Consider the following 22,539-nt stretch of genomic DNA (forward strand, 5'->3'; position numbering starts at 1 on the left):
GAACCTTTTTTCAGTTTATCTTGACCATATTATGGATAAAAAGGGCAGTCTAATCACCATAATCACTACAGCGCATTGTGGTGGTTTTAGTGCCATACATACATGGCACCAATTCATAATAGGACTAGGACCATGGAACCCAGGTAATTATCAAACTGTTCAAAATCTGACTGTTCACATCAGGATGGCCCTAGGGTACTCATCGTGCCATAACCTCTATAGTGGTAGTCTGTAGTGTTATGGTGTCTAGACTAAACCTTTAATTTAACTGTGTGGTGTTAGCAAATTATTTATATATGTATATTAATCTTCAGACACAGTTCTACCAGACCAGAATATATGTCTCGGCCATTAACGTCTCTCTCTTCCACAAGGACCAGAACTCATTGTCAGATCATTGCAGTTACCCTGTGCTGATGAACATGGACTGGACTCGGATTGATGAGAAGATCTTGGATCTCACCTTGGAGATCATCTCTCTGCTTACTGGAGAGGTGAGTGATTGTAGAATTTCACACTATCAATATATATTAGAAAACAAACATTATCCTAGAAATAACCAATAAATGGAACCCGGCATCTTTTGTCTCCCTAGAATAGAGAAGTGTGTTCTGAGTTTTAGGATTCCTGGATGAAAATAACTTCCATTACCAGAACGGAGCTGGCTGCCTGTGTGTGCGCCTCAACTCCGGAGACATCTGTAACCTCTCTTCTAGTACTCCCGTGTATTTATACATCTTAGAATTCCAACAGCTATCCTATTAGCCGGGTCTTACATGTTATTGCCACTGCAAGCCATAGTATACTCTGCAGAGGTGAATTTCTGCCTACCAGGGCTATATTCTGCTGTTCTCCAATGGAGAGTGTACATGCATGCACTGTAAAAGTTAGCTACTTTGTATACTTTGCCTGGAATTGTTCATCATATTAAAGGTCCACACCACAAAAAAAAACACCGTTTAGTACATATACTCCCAATGAATACATGCATATTTTTATAAACAAAAGGGAAATTGAGGTTGCGCCAAAAAAATTGAAAACCAGTGTATGAATGACGATAAGAACAGGAGGATAAAAAAAAACAAAGGATAAAAAAACAACAGAATAGGTATAATAAATATTAATAATAAAATGTCACAATAACAACTTGCCAGAAGTTATAGCCTCAGTTCTGTCATGGAAATAATTCGATAAAGTGCCAGATCAAGATATTCTTAAAAGCCATATATAAAACCAGAGAAAGAAAAGGACTAATAGTGCAGTATATCTCAGAAGTAGACAATATCAATAAAAAAAAAGTCTTGTATAGTCATACTCACGTTTTTTTTAGAGCTTAAAACCAGCTTTAGTATGAATAGCATACGGTGGTGTAATCCCCACTTATAGGATACGTGAGAAAATGTTGAAAGGCAGATGTTTCCTCAATATGAAGACCTTAAAAGGTTAAAAGAAACAACAATAGTGCTCACAGTATAATAGATGCCAGGAGTATAAAATAATGATAGGTTAACCATAGAAATTAAACGGCTGTAAGCAAGTGGAGCTAACTCGGCCCCGGCAATCGTTAACGGGGACTGGGTGTATCTCGACAACTGTTACCCTCGTGTGTACGCCACTCAATTCCTGGCTTGTGTCCCTCTCTCGCCATCTATGTAGCGCTGCTGCACTAACTTTTGGCCTTGCAACTTGTGTGGCCTATTTATCAGCCCATTGCGTAAGGCAGATATATACGTCTCAGGTCATGCCGAGGCCTAACAGGATGGGCGTTAGATTTTAGGGAGGTCTGTGTTTCTGTACCAATGCATGATGCTGTCGCTAATATGGTGATTGCAAGGTGAGAGGTAAAACATATAAACAGACTTTTGAGTCTGTTTATATATTATTATATTAATATATTATTATTATTATTAAGTGTTCTTGCATAGCAAGACCACTTAATGTTATCTCACATATATATTATTATTAAGTGTTCTTGCATAGCAAGACCACTTAATGTTATCTCACATATATATTATTCTTATTATAGCCAAATTTGCCACCCTAACTCCTCCCACAGTTTTTACACTACATAGACAAAAATATACCAAAACGTGCAGATTGTTCCCGATCGGATTGCTATTACTTTGTGGAACGTTTCGGCGAATGGTTCTCGGAATATCGTCGTTCTTGTGGCGAAATTGGTCCCATAGGAATGAATGGCAAAGCTAGAGTGGGAGCTGGCAAAAGCTGAAAAATCAGGACATGATTTCTAAACTGCCACCACTCCCTCATTTTCAGGCCCACCTACACAACTCTTATATCAAATCGTTCAGCTACCCCTGCTGCCACTAGAAATGCCCACGGCTAAGCCATAGTCCTGATAGTTTTCACAATATGACCATTTGTTTGCAACTCACGCCTTCCATTGACATTCATTGAAACTCCACTCTGCAAAGCTCACATTTGAAGGGCAATTTCTAAACTGCGACTGTGCCTTCATTGTTAATATCCCAGAGACATAATATACATCAAAATGTAGGTCTGGGTCTTGTGATTCTCACAATATAAAGCTCTTCGCTGTAGGATTCATAGTTTTACAAATATGACCGTTTGAAGATGGCAACCGCAAAAATACTCTGACCTGTGCCAGGCTGCAGCAGCAAGTGATGTCATAGACAAAGCCTTTTACACCTGCTAATGTTTTTATAACTGTATGTTTTAATGTAACTGTGAAGCACTTTGGGCAACAACATTGCAATTAAATGTGCTATATAAATAAATAATAAGTTACTCCGCCCACTCCAGTTGTAGACTACTGGTGGAAGCAAGAACACTTCACAATTTCCCCAGAAATTGTAGCTTTTCTAGTTATTAAGTGTTCTTGCATAGCAAGACCACTTAATGTTATCTCACATATATATTATTATTATTATTATAGCCAAATTTGCCACCCTAACTCCTCCCACAGTTTTTACACTACATAGACAGAAATATACCGAAACGTGCGGATTGTTCCCGATCGGATTGCTATTACTTTGTGGAAAGTTTCGCTGAATGGTTCACGGAATATCGTCGTTCTTGTGGCGAAATTTGTCCCATAGGAATGAATGGCAAAGCTAGAGTGGGAGCTGGCAAAAGCTGAAAAATCAGGACATGATTTCTAAACTGCCACCACTCCCTCATTTTCAGGCCCACCTACCAGTGGCGTACTAAGGGGGGGGGCGGGGGGGGCGGTCCGCCCCGGGTGCCACTCAGCAGGGGGGTGCCAGGCTCTGTACCCCCTGCTCTCCCGCAGTTCCGGCAGACCGGCGCTCAGTCAGTGAGTCAGAGCACAAGGAGGGGATTCCCAGCCTGTGTTCTGACTCACACACTGAGCTGCAGGGAGGCTATTTCGGAGTGTACCAGCAGGGGGCGCAGAACCAGGTTGCTCCCCCGCGGTCACTCTGTACAGATCCCCTGCACCTGCTGCCTGCCTGGGAAGGAGCTGCTGCCCCTGCACCCTTCTAAATGGTAAGTAACTATTATACCCCCCCTGCCCTATACCCCATTGCCATTATAACCCCCCTGCCATTAAATCACCCCCACCCCTGCCCTATACCCCCCCTGCCAATAAATCACCCCCACCCCTGCCCTATACCCCCCCTGCCATTAAATCACCCCCCATGCCATTATATCACCCCCCTGCCATTATATCACCACCCCCATGCCATTATATCACCACCACCCGCCCTATACCCCCCCTGCCATTAAATCACCCACTGCCATTATATCACCACCCCCCCTGCCCTATACCCCCTGCCATTAAATCACCCCTCTGCCATTATAACCCCCCTCCCTGCCCTGTACCCCCTGCCATTATATCACCACCCCCTGCCATTATAACCCCCCTCCCTGCCCTGTACCCCCTGCCATTATATCACCACCCCCTGCCATTATAACCCCCCTCCCTGCCCTATACCCCCTGCCATTATATCACCCCACCTGCCCTATACCCCCCTGCCATATCACCACCCCCCCGCCCTATACCCCCCTGCCATTATACCGCCACCCTCCCTGCCCTGTACCCCCCTGCCATTATACCACCACCCCCCCTGCCATTATACCACCACCCCCCCTGCCATTATATCACCCCCCTGCCATTAAATCACCCCCCTGCCATTATATCACCACCACCCCGCCCTATACCCCCCCTGCCATTAAATCACCCCCTGCCATTATATCACCACCCCCCTTGCCCTATACCCCCTGCCATTAAATCACCCCCCTGCCATTATAACCCCCCTCCCTGCCCTGTACCCCCCTGCCATTATATCACCACCCCCTGCAATTATAACCCCCCTCCCTGCCCTGTACCCCCTGCCATTATATCACCACCCCCTGCCATTATAACCCCCCTCCCTGCCCTGTACCCCCTGCCATTATATCACCCCACCTGCCCTATACCCCCCTGCCATTATATCACCACCCCCCCTGCCCTATACCCCCCTGCCATTATACCGCCACCCTCCCTGCCCTGTACCCCCCTGCCATTATACCACGACCCTCCCTGCCCTGTACCCCCCTGCCATTATACCACCACCCTCCCTGCCCTATACCCCCTGCCATTATATCACCCCCGCCCTATACCCCCCTTACATTATATCACCACCCCCCTGCCCTATACCCCCTGCCATTATACCACCACCCTCCCTGCCCTATACCCCACACGGCCATTATACCCCCACCCTCCCTGCCATTATAATCCCCCCTGCCATAATAATCCCCCTGCCCTATACCCCCACCTCCCTGCCATTATAACACCCCCCTCCCTATACCCCCCCGCCATTATACTCCCACCCCTTTACCCAGGGGCGTATTAGCCGCGAGGCAAACAAGGCATTTGCCTTGGGCGGCGTTTTCCAGGGGGCGGCAAAAAACGCCGCCCCCAAATGCCCAAGGCAAATGTCTTGTTAGCCTTGCGGCTAACAGACATGCCGGGCTGGTTGCTGGTTGCTGGGCGGCCGGCGAGGGAGCTCTTCCCCTGAGCTCTCTGCTCAGCTCCCTCGCACGCCGCCCCCAAATGCCCAAGGCAAATGTCTTGTTAGCCTTGCGGCTAACAGACATGCCGGGCTGGTTGCTGGTTGCTGGGCGGCCGGCGAGGGAGCTCTTCCCCTGAGCTCTCTGCTCAGCTCCCTCGCGCGCCGCCCGCAGAGCGAGACTGGGAGCCGGAATATGACGTCATATTCCGGCTCCGCCTCCCAGCCTCACTCTGCGGGCGGCGCGCGAGGGAGCTGAGCAGAGAGCTCAGGGGAAGAGCTCCCTCGCCGGCCGCCCAGCCTGCCCACCAGTGCCGTCCTGCAGCCACTGGACCACCAGGGAATGGGAGAACCCCCCCACCCCCAGCATTCCCAAAGGTAGGGAGGCGGGGGGGGGGGGGGGAGTAAATAAAAAAAAAATGTGTTAATGTGAGTGTGTGTGTCTCTGACTGTGTGTGTCTGATAGTGTGTGTGTCTGATAGTGTGTGTGTGTGTGTGTGTGTCTGTTAGTGTGTGTGTGTGTGTGTGTGTCTGTTAGTGTGTGTGTGTGTGTCTGTTAGTGTGTGTGTGTCCGACAGTGTGTGTCTGTTAGTGTGTGTGTCTGTTAGTGTGTGTGTGTGTCCGACTGTGTGTGTTTGTTAGTGTGTGTGTCAGACTGTGTGTGTGTGTCAGACTGTGTGTGTTTGTTAGTGTGTGTGTCAGACTGTGTGTGTGTGTCAGACTGTGTGTGTTTGTTAGTGTGTGTGTCTGTTAGTGTGTGTGTGTCCGACTGTGTGTGTTTGTTAGTGTGTGTGTCTGTTAGTGTGTGTGTGTTAGTGTGTGTGTGTCCGACTGTGTGTGTTTGTTAGTGTGTGTGTGTCCGACTGTGTGTGTTTGTTAGTGTGTGTGTGTCCGACTGTGTGTTTGTTAGTGTGTGTGTGTCCGACTGTGTGTGTTTGTTAGTGTGTGTGTCTCACTGTGTGTGTCTGTTAGTGTGTGTGTGTCTCACTGTGTGTGTCTGTTAGTGTGTGTGTGTCCGACTGTGTGTGTTTGTTAGTGTGTGTGTCCGACTGTGTGTGTCTGACTGTGTGTGTGTTAGCTAGTGTATGCGTATCTCTCAGTGAATGTGTGTGTATTTAGAAGGCGGGGCAGGGGGGAAGGGTTGGGTGGGGGTGGCGCGCGCGCGCGGGGGGAGTGGGGGTGTCTGAGTTTTGTCCTGCCTAGGGCAGCACAAAACCAAGATACACCACTGCCTTTACCCCCACACCGCCTGCCCTATACTCCCACCTCACTGCCATTATAACCCCCATGCCATTATACTCCAACCCCTCCTGCCCTATACCCCACCTCACTGCCATTATAACCCCAGAGCAGCCACCAAATGGTGAAACAGACCCTGCTGATCCTGCACCCTCCTAAATGGTAAGGTACTACTATACCCCCCTGCCCTATAATCCCCCTGCCATTATAACCCCACCCCCCTGCCCTATATCCCCCACCCTCCGTGCCATTATACCCTCACCCTCCCTGCCCTATTCCCCCATGCAATATCACACACGAAGTCCCAGACCCCAATCTACTCCGACCCACCCAGGCACATACAACTGTTCCCCTACTGTCACATAGACACATTACACACAGGCTCACATTCACAAATTACATATGCAGTCACACACAATGCACATACATACGCTGTCACAAACACATTTTTTTACACAAGGGACAAGGACAGATATATTCTGGGAGGCAGTGAGGTTAGTGCGTGCCCTGCAGTGAACCGGCAGCTGGGATAAGATGGCATCGTCATCACTACTGGGAGCACAAGTGAGATGTGCAGGAAGAGCGCCCAGCAGCAACCGTTAATCCCCATGGGGAAGATCCAAGAGCAAGGTAGGGAAGCTGGGTGGACATCTTAATTACTAAATGTGTGTAAGAATGTGATTTTTGTGTGTGTCTGTGATTGTGTGTATCTCTGTCGTTAAGTGTGTGTTTATTGTGATTGTATGTCTGGGATTGTGTGTGTATTTATATACACACACAACCACAGATGTACAAGTCTGTGTGTATATAAATGTGTATGTGTTTAGTAGATAGCTCCCTTATTTTGTGTCCTTAAATATGTTAATCCCACATAAGCATAACAAATACGGGAGTTATCTACTAAACAACTGAAAGATTAAATGTAAGTAAAAGGCTTTTACATTTTGATCTTTTAGCAGTTTAGTAGATATTTCCCTAAATTAATGCTCTTATGTGAGATTTCCATATTTAAATATGCTAAATTAGGGTGCTCTTTAGATCTAAATATGGCAATCTCACATAGGGATATCAAATAGAGGAGTTATCTGCTAAACAAAGATCGAAGTTTAGAGGTGTCAGCCAGCGCAGAACAGGAAATCTGGGTGGCTAGTATGAATTATATGCAAATGTGTTGTCTGATTGTGTGTGTATATATTTGTGTATGTGTATATGTGCATACATCTTAGCATTTTGCCAACACTACACAAAAGCACACCACTGCATTCAAACAACACTACAAACACACCTTTAAAATATCACCATGTTTTTGATATAACCACACCACTGCCCTATACTGCCAACATTACACACAAATGCATGCCTGCATTCAAACGCCAACACTACACACCCCTACATTCACTCACACATTTTCCATACAAAAACCCATGCTTACATTTACATTTAGATGCACAAACACTGCTCAGTGCTACATTCATTGTAAAACAAAATTGGGTGTTTTTTTACGCCCCGGGTGCCAAATGCTCTAGGTACGCCCCTGCCACCTACACAAATATAATATCAAAACGTTCAGCTATCTCTGCTGCCACTAGAAATGCCCACGGCTAAGCCATAGTCCTGATAGTTTTCACAATATGACCATTTGTTTGCAACTCACGCCTTCCATTGACATTCATTGAAACTCCACTCTGCAAAGCTCACATTTGAAGGGCAATTTCTAAACTGCGACTGTGCCTTCATTGTTAATATCCCAGAGACATAATATACATCAAAATGTAGGTCTGGGTCTTGTGATTCTCACAATATAAAGCTCTTCGCTGTAGGATTCATAGTTTTACAAATATGACCGTTTGAAGATGGCAACCGCAAAAATACTCTGACCTGTGCCAGGCTGCAGCAGCAAGTGATGTCATAGACAAAGCCTTTTACACCTGCTAATGTTTTTATAACTGTATGTTTTAATGTAACTGTGAAGCACTTTGGGCAACAACATTGCAATTAAATGTGCTATATAAATAAATAATAACAGTTACTCCGCCCACTCCAGTTGTAGACTACTGGTGGAAGCAAGAACACTTCACAATTTCCCCAGAAATTGTAGCTTTTCTAGTTAAGTGTTCTTGCATAGCAAGACCACTTAATGTTATCTCACATATATATTATTATTATTATTATAGCCAAATTTGCCACCCTAACTCCTCCCACAGTTTTTACACTACATAGACAGAAATATACCGAAACGTGCGGATTGTTCCCGATCGGATTGCTATTACTTTGTGGAAAGTTTCGCTGAATGGTTCACGGAATATCGTCGTTCTTGTGGCGAAATTTGTCCCATAGGAATGAATGGCAAAGCTAGAGTGGGAGCTGGCAAAAGCTGAAAAATCAGGACATGATTTCTAAACTGCCACCACTCCCTCATTTTCAGGCCCACCTACACAAATATAATATCAAAACGTTCAGCTATCTCTGCTGCCACTAAAAATGTCCACAGCTAAGCCATAGTCCTTATAGTTTTCACAATATGACCATTTGTTTGCAACTCACGCAGTCCATTGACATTCATTGAAACTCCACTCTGCAAAGCTCACATTTGAAGGGCAATTTCTAAACTGCGACTGTGCCTTCATTGTTAATATCTCAGAGACATACTATACATCAAAATGTAGGTCTGGGTCTTGTGATTCTCACAATATAAAGCTCTTCACTGTAGGATTTATAGTTTTTAAAATACGACTGTTTGAAGATGGCAACCGCCAAAATACTCTGACCTGTGCCAGGATGCAGCAGCAAGTGATGTCATAGACAAAGCCTTTTTCACACCTGCTAATGTTTTTATAAATGTATGTTTTAATGTAACTGTGCAACAACGTTGCAATTAAATGTGCTATATAAATGATAACAGTTACTCCGCCCACTCCAGTTGTAGACTACTGGTGGAGGCAAGAACACTTCACACAATTTCCCCAGAAATTGTAGCTTTTCTAGTTATTATTCTTATTATAGCCAAATTTGCCACCTTAACTCCTCCCACAGTTTTTACACTACATAGACAAAAATATACCAAAACATGCAGATTGTTCCCGATCGGATTGCTATTACTTTGTGGAACGTTTCGCCCAATGGTTCACGGAATATCGTCGTTCTTGTGGCGAAATTTGTCCCATAGGAATGAATGGCAAAGCTAGAGTGGGAGCTGGCAAAAGCTGAAAAATCAGGACATGATTTCTAAACTGCCACCACCCCATCATTTTCAGGCCCACCTACACAAATCTTATATCAAAACGTTCAGCTATCCCTGCTGCCACTAAAAATGTCCACAGCTAAGCCATAGTCCTGATAGTTTTCACAATATGACCATTTGTTTGCAACTCACGCTGTCCATTGACTTTCATTGAAACTCCACTCTGCAAAGCTCACATTTGAAGGGCAATTTCTAAACTGCGACTGTGCCTTCATTGTTAATATCTCAGAGACATACTATAAATCACAATGTAGGTCTGGGTCTTGTGATTCTCACAATATAAAGCTCTTCGCTGTAGGATTCATCGTTTTTAAAATACGACCGTTTGAAGATGGCAACCGCCAAAATATTCTGACCTGTGCCAGGCTGGAGCAGCAAGTGATGTCATAGACAGGGCCTTTTGCACCTGCTAATGGTGCATAATTAGCGAAGGCGTTTGTGTACCATACAAGTTCAATCTGCAGTTGAATAAGAATCGTGCATAAAACCAAAGTTTAGCATATCAAGCTATTATCCAGAGATATTGACTTATCTGAATTTATGAATAGTTAATCTTTAATCAGAAAAGTTAATCATCTGCTGTGTAAAATGTGGTTAAAATTATTCTTTTTTTTTTCTTTTGTCACTGGATGGAAAAAGTATATGGTTAAATTTACTATTTGCGTGAGTAATATTGTATATTTATAGTTGCAATATTCAAGTGTGTTGCCTGTGAGAATTGTAGCCAGCCGTGAGTGAGTTAGACTGACTGCATTAGATTTTTACGACTTGAAGCTGTGATGCCGTGCTTAATGCATTCTGTATAAAATAATTCCAAAGCTGAGAGATTCCTGTAGTCTCGCTAAAAATGCATCTATTTGGATATAACCCATAATTAAATTCTGAAATAATTATTTGTAATTTTGCATGTAACTCTTTTAGAAGTTAATTTAACTTATGTTGCTGGATATGTGTTTAAGCTATCTTTAATTGTGTCAAAACTGTTGCCATGTCGTATATTGATTGTTATACATAAATATTCACTGATATTGTCATGCATGTTACATATTTTATTAATGATTTGTCACAATAAGTTATATTTTTATAATCAGTTGTGGTTAATGTGTGAAATATAAACCCTGAAATACGCTTATTAGAGGATTTGTAAGAGTTAAAATAGTGGGTAACTGTCAGGATTCCTTAGAGACCCAACACGCAGGATGCAATAGAAGAACGTATACCGGGCCTTAGAATAGACAGACTTAACGTTAGACAGATAAAGAATGGTCGGGGACAAGCCAAGGTCAACGGAGCCAGAAGTCACAGAATCGAGAAATACAAGCTGAGTCAAGGGAACCAGAAATCACAGAAGAGAGATACCAAAGCCGGGTCAGGAATACAGAAATGAGAGTAGTCAGAAAGCCGAGGTCAAAACACAAGATGCACTATTGGGAACTGAGAGTTGAACCACAACAGGGCTAAGAACTATGGTTGAATATGCCTTTCATAGGCTGGAACTTTAAGTTTGAAACCATGGCCCCAAAACGTCAGAGTTTGACCATTTTGGGGGGCCATGACGTCTGCACGCACACGCCTCGGTGACGTCATCAGCGTGTGGACGTTGGCGCGCATGTGTTGCATTGTAGGGGGCGGAGCTTAAGCGGTCTGCATTGGAACTGCTGTAGGTAAGCCCAGGAGTGTGGAGAGTTTCCCTCTTCGTCTGTAAGGGTTCCCCAACCAAGGTAAGCATCACTGAACCCCCCCTCTCAAGAACCGCCCACCGGGCGGAAAGAGCCAGGGCGAGAAAGAAAACGGGCATGGACCGCAGAAGACTGGGAGCGTAAACGTCAGAGGAATCAATCCAAGACTGTTCCTAAGGACCATAGCCCTTCCAGTCCACCAAATACTGCAACCTCCCACGAGAAATATGAGAGTCTAGGATGGAACTCAATTCGTACTCCTCCTGACCATCCACCTGTAAAGAGGAAGGAGGCACAACATACCTGGTAAACCGGTTACATGTCAATGGTTTGATCAGAGACACATGAAAAGTGTTTGGGATGCGTCAAGACAAAGGAAGAGCAAGACTGTACGCAACAGGGTTGACACATTTCAAAACTTTGTAAGGCCCCACGTATCTAGGAGTAAACTTCATGGAAAGCACCTTTAAACGTATATGTTTGGTACTCAAACAGATCTTGTCTCCAGGTTGATACACAGGGGGCAGCTCGTCTACGCTTATCAGCATAGGTTTTAAACTTGTCGATCTTGCGAGTAAGGATCCGGTGAGCCTGTTCCCAAGTCACCCTCAGGTTATCGACATGTTAGTCAACCAATGGCAATCCCCTTGAAACTAATTTAGAAGGTAGAACAAGAGCATTAAAACCATAATTAAGGAAGAACGGACTGAAACTAGTGGCTTCACATATGAGATTGTTATGGGCGAATTCTGCCCACGGGATCAATTCATCCAGATTATCTTGATGCTCTGATACAAAGCACCTCAAATATTGTTCAAGTATCTGGCGGGTATGTTCAGCCGCTCCATTGGACTGAGGGTAATAAGCAGCGTTAAGGCATGAAAAACCGAGCTTAATTCCCAGTTGAGCACAGAAGGAGAAGAATTGGCAACCCCTATCAGCTATTTCCTTCGGGTTGCCATGCAATCTAAAGATCTCTTTTGCGAACATTTTGGCTAATTCAGGTGAAGACAGCGTGCCATTTTGGAAAATCTGTCTATTACAGTCAATATAACAGTTTTTTTTAATTATATAGGGTTAATTCTACAATTAAATTTATCGCTATGCTAATCCAAGGTTTAGTTGGTATCTGTAAAGGTTGTAACAATCCACACAGAAGTATGTCGGGTTGTTTATTCCTAGAACAGGTATCACATGCCAGTATATAGTCTCTAATGTCTTTCCGCAAGGAGGGCCACCAATACTTTGTGGCTATCAGAGAGAATGTTTTCTTCATACCAGGATGACCACCGGTTTTACTGTCATGATGATATGCAAGTATTTCCTGTTGATGTTCCAAAGGAACGTATAATTTATTAAGTGTAGTCGAGTTGGGGGCCTGATTATGTTTGGATATTATGTCGTTAACAAGTTTTAGAATGTATAGTGAGATTGGTTTGTGCTATGAGAGTTTGGTATAATAATAGACAAATCTGTTATACGACCTGTTTGAGCTTCATGTTTGCGTGATAGAGCCTTTGTGTTTTTAGTCCCTGGTCTATAAGTTAAGATCTAGTTGAATCTCGCCAAGAAAAGAGACCAGCGTGCGTGCATGTCTAGCGGTTAACTTCTTGGCTTCTCCCAAGTAAGCCAGATTTTTCTGATCAGTAAGTATCGTAATAGGGATTGGGAGTACCGTATCACAAATGCCTCCATTCTTTCAATGCTTGTATGATGGCCAACCGTTCCCTAACGCCTATTTCATACCTTCTTTCAGTTTCTGTTAGTTTCTTATAATAGAAACCACAGGGATGTAAAGGTTGGTCTGGCCTGGCTCCCTGGAGTGATGGGCCCGGTCGCAGCTGCGACCCCTATATGTACACCACGGTTTCTAGCTGAAATTGTTTCCGGTTGGGTTGAGTAGATTGGGCTACTGCTTTAGATTCCCTTGGATAAGTACATATTTTTTTACATTTCCACACCCTTGTGGAGGCATTCGGGAGTAGCAATGGGAGATCAGTAGTAGATTTGCTTAATCAACAGTGGAAAAAAATGTGTAAATTAGATTGTAGGATCCCACGGAAGAGACTAGAACAGGAAAGTAGGAACTGAGTAGAATAGTCCGAAAGCCTCAGTTTAAATACTTGTGTCCCGCGATTGAAACCTCTGTATTTAACTTATGCTTATTATTTAGGATCAGGTGGTTGCAAAAAAGTTTTGTGAGTGTGTTGAGCACAACCGCCCTCACCATGTAACAGAAGGATCCTATAAAACAGAGAGCCTCAGTGCAGTGACTTCACGTTCCTTGGAAATTCATGAGAGAGAGAAAGACAAGAAGATCCTGGAACTGACCAATCAGATCATCCAGCTGCTGACTGGAGAGGTGAGGCTGCTGGGAATGGGACATTATACAGTAAACCCAAGGGATGTGTCTGGATGGTGACTGTATCATTGTGTGTGTCAGGTTCCTATAAGGTGTGAGGATGTCACTGTCCATTTCTCCATGGAGGAGTGGGAGTATCTAGAAGGACACAAGAATCTATACAAGGACGTAATGAAGGAGAATCACCAGACCCTCAGCTCACTGGGTGAGAGGATGCTAAACTTCTATAATATTTGTGCATATCAGAGATGATTTCCAAAAATGTTCATAAACCATAATGTTTGATTTAACTTTTCTTGCAATAATTTGTCTACTAATAATAAATAAAACATTTTCTCCTTTAGATAAACCTTTATCAGGTGAATATCATACTCCAGATTGTGTTCCTGAGTTTGGAAACAATGAGGAAAGTGTAGCTAAACCTAAAGATGGACCGCCCTATCTGCAAACTAGCAAAGTAAGAAAAAGACTGAAAAAATATATGCCGTATATATGGGAAGAGTCTCCACCGTGTACAGAGGAAAATCACAGAGACATGGACATTTACAAAGAGACAGAATATCCATCTACTGATATTAAGAAGGAATCGGCATTACATGAAGAAGGGAATCTCACAGGGTTTGACATCCATGCATGCACAGATAATACACAGACAGAATATTCATCTATTCTTATTAAGGAGGAATCAGCCTCGTATGAAGAAGGGAATCGCCCCCCAGGAGTCGACATTTATAAATCCAGTCACAATTCTACTCTTGCAGTTAATGAAGATAATAGAACTTGTTCAAACATACATTCTATCAATCCTTGTATTGAATTAAATACACCATATCATATTGATGGTAATGCTACTCAGAGCAAAGACAACATAGAGGAAATATTCCCGATTTCTGATTGTCCACAAGGCTTCAGTAGTGACACGCAGGATGTTAAACATCAGCCAACTCATACAGGTAAATCCCTATTATCCACGCCAGACTTTGTTATACATGAGATGAATCCTAAAGGAGAAAATCAGATTTCATCTTCTCAATCTGGGTCAGATTTTATTCAGGTGTCCAATCTTGTCAAGCAGGAAATGGATTGGAATGAACAGACACCATATATGTGCTCTGAATGTGGGAAATATTTTACGCAGGCTGCAGAGCTCATGTCACATAAAATGTTTCATACTAAGGAAAGACCTTACAAATGTACTGAGTGTTTGAAGAGTTTTAAAAATAAGTATCATCTTGTTAATCATCGGAAAATTCACACAGGAGAAAAACCATTTAAATGCTCTGAATGTGGAAAATGTTTTACCCATGCTGTACAGCTTGCGTCACATAAAATGGTTCATAATAAGGAAAGACCATACAAATGTACTGAATGCTTAAAGGGTTTTAAAAGAAAGCATGATCTTGTTAGTCATTGGAAAATTCACACAGGAGAAAAACCATTTAAATGCACTGAATGTGGGAAATGTTTTACCTGGCGAACATCTGTCATCAGACATGAAAGAATTCACAGATGATTAGAGCCATTCTTCTGTTCTTAATGTGGAGAAGGCTTTGCAGGTCACTTTTCTAATATTAGACACTTCGGTAATATAGATTAAAGCCCATTTGCATGTACAATGTGTAGGGCACATTATTTGTTACCAGTGTTTTGATTTTTTTATTTGAAGATTTGAATTTTTTATTTTTTTTTGTCCCTGCGCTCCTGCTTTTTGGGTTTAAATTAAGAGTGGGATAACGTGATATATATGAGGTAAATTTTTTTATGAATGGGGAATTTCTGATTGGCTTAGAGCATCAGCTGACCGCTGTAGAGTCAGCGGCGCTCCTGCCCATCAACACTCTGCGTTTTCTTTAACTCATTTTCAGAAGCACATATTCTATAACTATAAACCGCTGTGGAATATGTTGGCGCTATATAAATGCTAAAAATAATCTCTTGGTATGTCGAATCTGGTAACCGTTTTAAAATAGAGTACCAGGCTGCTTGTGAGGTGTCTTGGTCAAGATCAGTAAATTGAGGAATCCATCTACCAGGATCGGAGGTTTGTGGGTTCAATTCCAGGTGTTCATTGAGACATTTGTAGTAGGAACTGAACAAGTACTGTATAATTGAAGAGAGAAGTGTGCACTCATCCAGAGAGCTGTCCTGTCTAAATCAGAAAATTGTGACCTTACTGAGTGAAAAAAATGGATTTGAAGAAAGGAATGACTTAATAAGGGTATGTACAAGAGAGTAATGAATTATGAGAACAGTCTAGACAGTCATTGATATACTGTATTCCCCCTCCCACCCATTGTATGTAAGAGTTACCTGCTAGTCTCTTCTGGATTAGAGGGTTGGACGCTGTAACGGACCGTTAAAATCCGTTTAGGCGATAATCCGTTTAGGCGATAATCCCCTTTTTACAGAAAAGGCACAGCTACTGCAGAACATCAAAACTCACGAATTGGATATAGGCGAATACATCAAACTCCCGAACTGTATACCAGGGAATAAGATAGCACTCCAAACTGGAACCTCACGAATAGCTGCTAGCAGACGAACAGGAAAAGCAGACATCAGCTTACACTCCTAGCAATCAATCTCCAACAGCATACAGTGAATTCCCCCAAGAACGAGACAAGGCTCCGTGTTGAAGGTCAAGCAGTGGTCTGTTTATTCAGGGCTACCTGCCCCTGTATTTTTGCATTCACTACACTGACACACACTATGCATTCACTGCACAAACAGTATCTAATACACACAAACACTACATCCATTACACACATTCTAATATACTTCCACTATACACACCACATTCAGTCGTGCATCATTGACAGCGGACTAGGTAGGAGTCCTGTGGGTGGGCGGGGGAGGGTGGGGAACCTTGTGCTTTGTCAAAATTCCTGATGACAGCCCTGATCGGGATCATCAGGCAAGTCAAAGTGTGCTAAAATAGTCTGCAAATAATGAGTTGATTTCTGTAGGATTCTGGGTGATTTTGCCCTTCTGAGTCCTGATATGTGTGAATTGAGGATTGGTGTGTTTACCACATGTTGAGTTTGCACTTTCTGTAGTTTTTGTTACTTAGAGCCATGGCCATTAAAAAGGTGTCTAGGTGTTTGGCATCCAAATTGGCCCTCTGGCTTGAGTCAGTTTGGGATGTTAAATGGGAATAATGGTCTGGCAAACGGAATCGTTTAAGGCTGGGATTTTTTTCTTTCAACCATTCCTGTTAGTGTTTTGCTAAATAGGAAATGATGTGACCCCTGCAATACAATTGTGTAAGTTTGTATTGGAGTTGATGTGTACTATAGTCATTGCTGCCAACCAGGAGTAGTGGGAGTTTGAGTGCAGGGCTTAATTTTGTATGTTTGTATTTTGTTACACAACCATGTTACAGTGCAGGACTCACCTAAGAGGTTTTGTCTTCACGTGGCAAAGTGAGTTTACCCTTTAATGGCCAAGTAACTTTTTTTTTTTTAATGGTACGTATTGGGGCTGATGTGTACTATAGTCATTGCCTGATGTTCAGGAGTAGTGGGAGGTGAGCGCAGAGCTTAATATTGTATATAATATTAGATTGATAGATTGATTACAAAGTCTGCTTTGACGTTGGCAGGCGGGCATTCCCTCCAATGGCCATTGGAGCAACTAAATGACCTCCATTTGTCTAAATATACATAGGGATTAAGGAGAAAGCGCAAGTAACATTTTCTTTTCTTTGGTTTTTACTATATATTGGGGCTGATGTGTGTTGTAGTCCTTGCTGCTTAAGTGCAGGACTTCTCTTTTTGTATTTGTATTTACTTTGCATCACACAGCCTGGTTACAATGCTGCTACCCATCCCATGTGTTCCCTATTAAGGGTTAATAAGTATAGGGGTGTATATAAAAAATACCCCTTTCTGTCTCATTAGAGATATCTTTGCCAGAAGCTCAAGGAAGCAGGCTGAAGGGTCAGTGTTAGGACCCGCTTAGGGGGGTCTGCCTTGACGTTGGCAGGCGGGCATTCCCTCCAATGGCCATTGGAGCAACTAAATGACCTCCATTTGTCTAAATATACATAGGGATTAAGGAGAAAGCGCAAGTAACCTTTTCTTTGGTTTTTACTATATATTGGGGCTGATGTGTGTTGTAGTCCTTGCTGCTTAAGCGCAGGACTTCTCTTTTTGTATTTGTATTTACTTTGCATCACACAGCCTGGTTACAATGCTGCTACCCATCCCATGTGTTCCCTATTAAGGGTTAATAAGTATAGGGGTGTATATAAAAAATACCCCTTTCTGTCTCATTAGAGATATCTTTGCCAGAAGCTCAAGGAAGCAGGCTGAAGGGTCAGTGTTAGGACCCGCTTAGGGGGGTCTGCCTTGACGTTGGCAGGCGGGCATCCCTCCAATGGCCATTGGAGCAACTAAATGACCTCCATTTGTCTAAATATACATAGGGATTAAGGAGAAAGCGCAAGTAACATTTTCTTTTCTTTGGTTTTTACTATATATTGGGGCTGATGTGTGTTGTAGTCCTTGCTGCTTAAGCGCAGGACTTCTCTTTTTGTATTTGTATGTGCTTTGACTTTGGCTGAGTAATCCTTGAACAGAAGTACTTTATGGTCTTGATAGAGCAGGTTGCCCACTTTACAATAAGTTTGTAGGATAGTTAACTTATCAGCGAAGTTAAACAAGCAAATAATGACTACTCTGGGTCTATATGGAGATATGCTATATACAATGAGCTCTCTCAATAAGTAAGGGCTTGTGACAGTCATGTGGTAGATGTAAAGCTTTAGGGGACCATTCTTGCAGAACTGAAAGTAGAGCATTTGGAATCACAGGTAGGCCTGGTATGCCAGTGATGTGTAGGTTATTCCTGCAAATACTGTTCTGCAATCCAATCTAGACGTAAATGAGTCAGTTTGAAGCTGTTTAGACAACACTTGTGTTTGAAATTGAACAAACGTATCCTTCTGGTCACTGTGTCGTTGTTCAAGATTGTCCAACAGTCTGATTAGATTGCTTAATATCAGAAAGTTTGGATCCAACATGTGCCATGGTGAGGTGAGAATTTCTGACACAATTGGCGAAATGTGTGCTTAGATAGGGGCTACTGAGAGGGAAAAACTGGTGGATTTACAGGGTCACTCTTCGGTGATAAAGAGCCATCTGAATCTACCGCAGTGGAATGCGATGTTGAAGAGGATTAGGCTGATTTTTGTGAAGACTTCTTGGTTTGGACATATTTTCCTATTTTGGAGAATTGTCTGTGTGACTTGTATGATGGAAGGAAGCAATATGTGTAGGAATACTGTACGGGCCAAGTTGAAAATGAAAAATGAAGACCTAGGCCAGGGTGATCCATAAGAGAAAATAACTTGGGTGTTTAAGAAGGAATTTTACAGGTCCACATTGTTGGTTCCTGTGACGGAGCTCCTTGTACCCTTGCAAAGGGGAACACCTGGAGTGCTTTCCTTGAATTCTTCCAGTTCCCCGAAGTCCAGGGCATCTTTGGATGCCTCATCACCTCACATATCTCAACTCCAAAAATGCACCCTGCAGGTGGTACTGGGTCCGAGAGCGGTCCCAGGGCGTTTGGAGGTTGCTGTGCTGAGGCAGCAAGGCAGGGTGCTGAAATAGAGGTGTAACGGACCGCCTGTACCCTGAGTGGTACCTCCAATGTAGATTCTCCCAGGTCCCATGTCATACATCATTGCAGCCCTAATCTGAGCACCCAAGTTTTCCAAACAACGCTCAGATCCATGCAGTGTAGGTGAAACTCCACTGTGTCAAAGCTCTGACCGACCGCACACGTAGTCCTAGCCCAAAATAGTTCCAGAGCGCTTGGTGCTTTTGCCGGTCAACTTTTGGGAGCTCCTGCGGCCAGAATTCAAGGTGCTCCATCTGGCTCTCAGGTAGTGTTTGTTCCCCTTAGCCTTAGGCACCTTCCCTCCAAAAAGCGCTCTCCTGGTGGGTCGCAAAGTGGTTTAAAACCCCGGACAAAGTTGTCCGGGAACCGCAAGGTTACCTCATGCTGGAAACCGTTCCAGAACATTCACGGCTAAGTACTGCTGAGATGACCGGGAACCACGAAGTCCTCATGATGAAATTAGTTCCATAGCGGTTGTGGCTAAATACCGCTGAGGACCATTTGTGGGTTTCTTCATACGAACAACCGCAAGGAAGCTAGCATTCGGTTCAATGCCAGAGAAGGGAAAGTGCCGAACCAGGGGCACCCAAGGAAAGCTGATAATGGTGGCTGGGGAGGATAACTCCTAAATGCCTGGATCATAGTCGGTGGGCAAGAGGTCATCTTCCACACTCCTCCAGGAGTTCCTGGCAAACGTCCATGGTAAAGACCGTTTGTCACAGGAGGCATCGCTAAAAGGGGGTAGACCAGTGAATACAGCTCTTGCCAGAGCAGGTGGAGGGTTGTGGAGCCAGGTACAGTCAGACAAGGGGATTGGGTGGGAAAACTAGTGTAGTTCAGGCAGGAAAGGATCTCTGAGGTTAGGTCAATAGTCTTTAGGTAGGAGGCTAGACTTCTCGCTTCTCCTGGAGTCTTGGCATGGGAGTGCTTTCCACAGTTCCCATGTAGGTACATCATGGATCCACAAATTATTTTGGTGGCCTTCAAGGAATGGATGGTGGTATAGTTTATAAAATGTTGAAACAGAGCCCTAATCCAACGTATAAGCAATAACAGACCTGTGAAAGACCTGGGTGGTCTATAGAATTTGATTGGCTAGATCTATTCCTGGAGTAATGTGTAAGCTATGGTTTAGTGCTGATGGCTAGGTGCCACTACAGACAAGTTGGTTCGGGCCCTATATAGAACTCCCACTTCTGCCTCAGTTGGTCTTACTGTCTACCAGGTCCTGTGTTGCTCTGCTCCATTTTCTTTCTTTTTTTTTTTTTTTTTAATTCTTTATTTTTGTTTTGCATGTTATAACAATATAGCTTGCGCAGCCACGACAGCATGGGCAAGTGCAATAATAAACGTGGATAAAGACATCTTCATGGCACAAGTAAAACAGCACAAATTTTTAGTTAATGAGGTCTAGATTGTATCAGTGTGTGATCTTGTTTAGTTAAGTGAGTTAGTACAATGCACAGGTCAGAGAGGAATTTTCAAAAGAGTGACAAAGAAGGAGAAACCTGTGCTACATAATCCAATATAAACAATGCTAACAGTGAACGGAGTTTAATGATTGAACCTAGAATGAACTGTTGCTTTATGCGGTTACTAGAGCTGTTAATGTCTGCGGTGAGTGGTCTAAGGCATATATTGTAGTTACACACGTTTTTAATTGAATAGCCGGGTCTCAAGCTAATTACACTTGTCCGACTAAGCAGCACTATAGATCCTGTGTTCTATGTGGGTTAGCTGGGCACATTAGTGTTAGGTCAGTGGTGACTGGTAATGTGCAATGTGTCCTAAGTATAACGAGTTTGAATATATTAATGTTGGGACTTAGTTATGATAAATGCTATATACATGTCACAGATAATGCTGGTTAAAACAAGATAACGCTCGCTTGCATTAAACCTAAGAAAACTTTAGTGTCCAAAAAGGAAAGATATGCATTATGAGTTCGCTTTGCGTGGACTCCAGGTCAGTAGGAGCTTTACCCGTCAGAGACCTGGGCATAGTCAGCCGATTCCCTCGTCTGGGAAACTGAGGCCCTGGGAATAGGGGTTCAGGTGGGCAGCGTTTATCCCAAAGTCGTGGTGCTCGGGAGGTGCCTCCTTTCGCGTCTGGGAGCTGTCGTTGGTCTGGCTTATTGTTGCCGCCATTTGTGGTCTCGCTTCCCGCCTTTTCCCCTGCCGGTCGAGTGTCGTGTTTTTCCTGCCGGGTCTATTGCTTGTCGCGTCTTGCCGGTGTTCAGGGCGTGGGTGCTCCATCCTGGGCATTCTCTTGGCTCCGTGGGTCAATGTCATGCCACCCCTGTAGGTATTAGGTCTCCCGGAGGGTTTATTCAAGATGGCGCTCTTGCGGCGCTGGCCTTTCGGGCGCCTGGAGCCTGTGAGAGTGTCGGAGTTCCGCCGCGCGGTCACCCGGACTGGGCTAGGTAGCTTGCCCTTTGTTTGGGTCGTCAGGTGAGGTGGTCTCATACAGGCTGCCAGTTTCTCCCAGAAGGAGTTGAATATTGCGGCCAGTCGGAGCTCCGTGTCCGCTGCGATATGGTAAGCGTCCCCAGTCACCGCCATTTTGAGGGCCTCGTGTGTCGGATTGCCCCTCTCTTGTACAGGCTCAGTTTCAGTGTTGCGGTGGGGCTGTGCAGGGCTGCCCCTGTTACCCAGGGGGGACCGGGATATCCCCCGCCGGTCCATGGGGGGGGGGGGGGGTTGGATGCAGGTGTGAACGAGGAGCTACTTGCGTCGTTGCTGTCGGGGTGAGCGGCCGCCTCACCTCGGTTCGGTCTCGAGTAGGCCCCAGTGGCTTTGGAGGGTTCCCGAGGGGTGTTCGTCGCTTGTTTGGGGTCTTTGGATACCCCCGAGTTTCTCCTGCCTGCAATGCGCCTTTTCGCCGGTATTTACACAGATTTTCGGGGTATTTGTCCCCAGATAAGTCGCTTTTATGCAGGAGCCCTTTCATTGTGCGGCTTTCCTGCTCGGCAGTTAGGCTCCGCCCCTGCTTCATTTTCTTTCAGCCTCATTGGTCCCACGCTCTAACAAGTGACGTCTTCAGGTAGTGGTTGGGGGGAGGCAGAACACAGATGTTATACCCCACTGCTGCCTAAATGGAAAAGGTTGGATGCAGTCAGTGAGGTGGGTGCCACCAGCTGAATATGATGCAACACTGAATCTGGGTGAGTTACTTGAGTGAGTGCCATTTCCAACCCGTCTGCCATCCCGGAACGCATACGTTACTTGTGTCTGTGGCCAATATTACAGTCTGTTATTGGGTGTGCCTGGATGAATGGTTTGTCACATCACATGAACATTTGTACTGTTGACAATGTCAACCCCCATCCAGAGCTTGATTATCACAACAAGGAATAATTCCCTCCACAGAGCCACCAAGTCTGAGACTATCAGCAGCCCCTTG

The 22,539-nt window shown here is 44.2% G+C and overlaps 1 protein-coding gene across 1 annotated transcript; it reads left to right on the top strand.

The window, feature by feature from the left end:
- Positions 1–422: 422 nt before the first annotated feature.
- LOC134574836 (oocyte zinc finger protein XlCOF8.4-like) lies at positions 423–18,697 on the top strand. The gene is made up of 4 exons (XM_063433896.1): positions 423–494; positions 13,597–13,720; positions 13,860–14,708; positions 18,630–18,697. The coding sequence occupies exons 1-4, from the start codon at positions 423–425 to the stop codon at positions 18,695–18,697; spliced, it is 1,113 nt and encodes a 370-aa protein (XP_063289966.1).
- The last annotated feature ends 3,842 nt before the right edge of the window (positions 18,698–22,539 follow it).

Source organism: Pelobates fuscus, chromosome 10 (assembly GCF_036172605.1).
Source record: "Pelobates fuscus isolate aPelFus1 chromosome 10, aPelFus1.pri, whole genome shotgun sequence".
NCBI classification, from domain to species: Eukaryota; Metazoa; Chordata; class Amphibia; order Anura; family Pelobatidae; genus Pelobates; species Pelobates fuscus.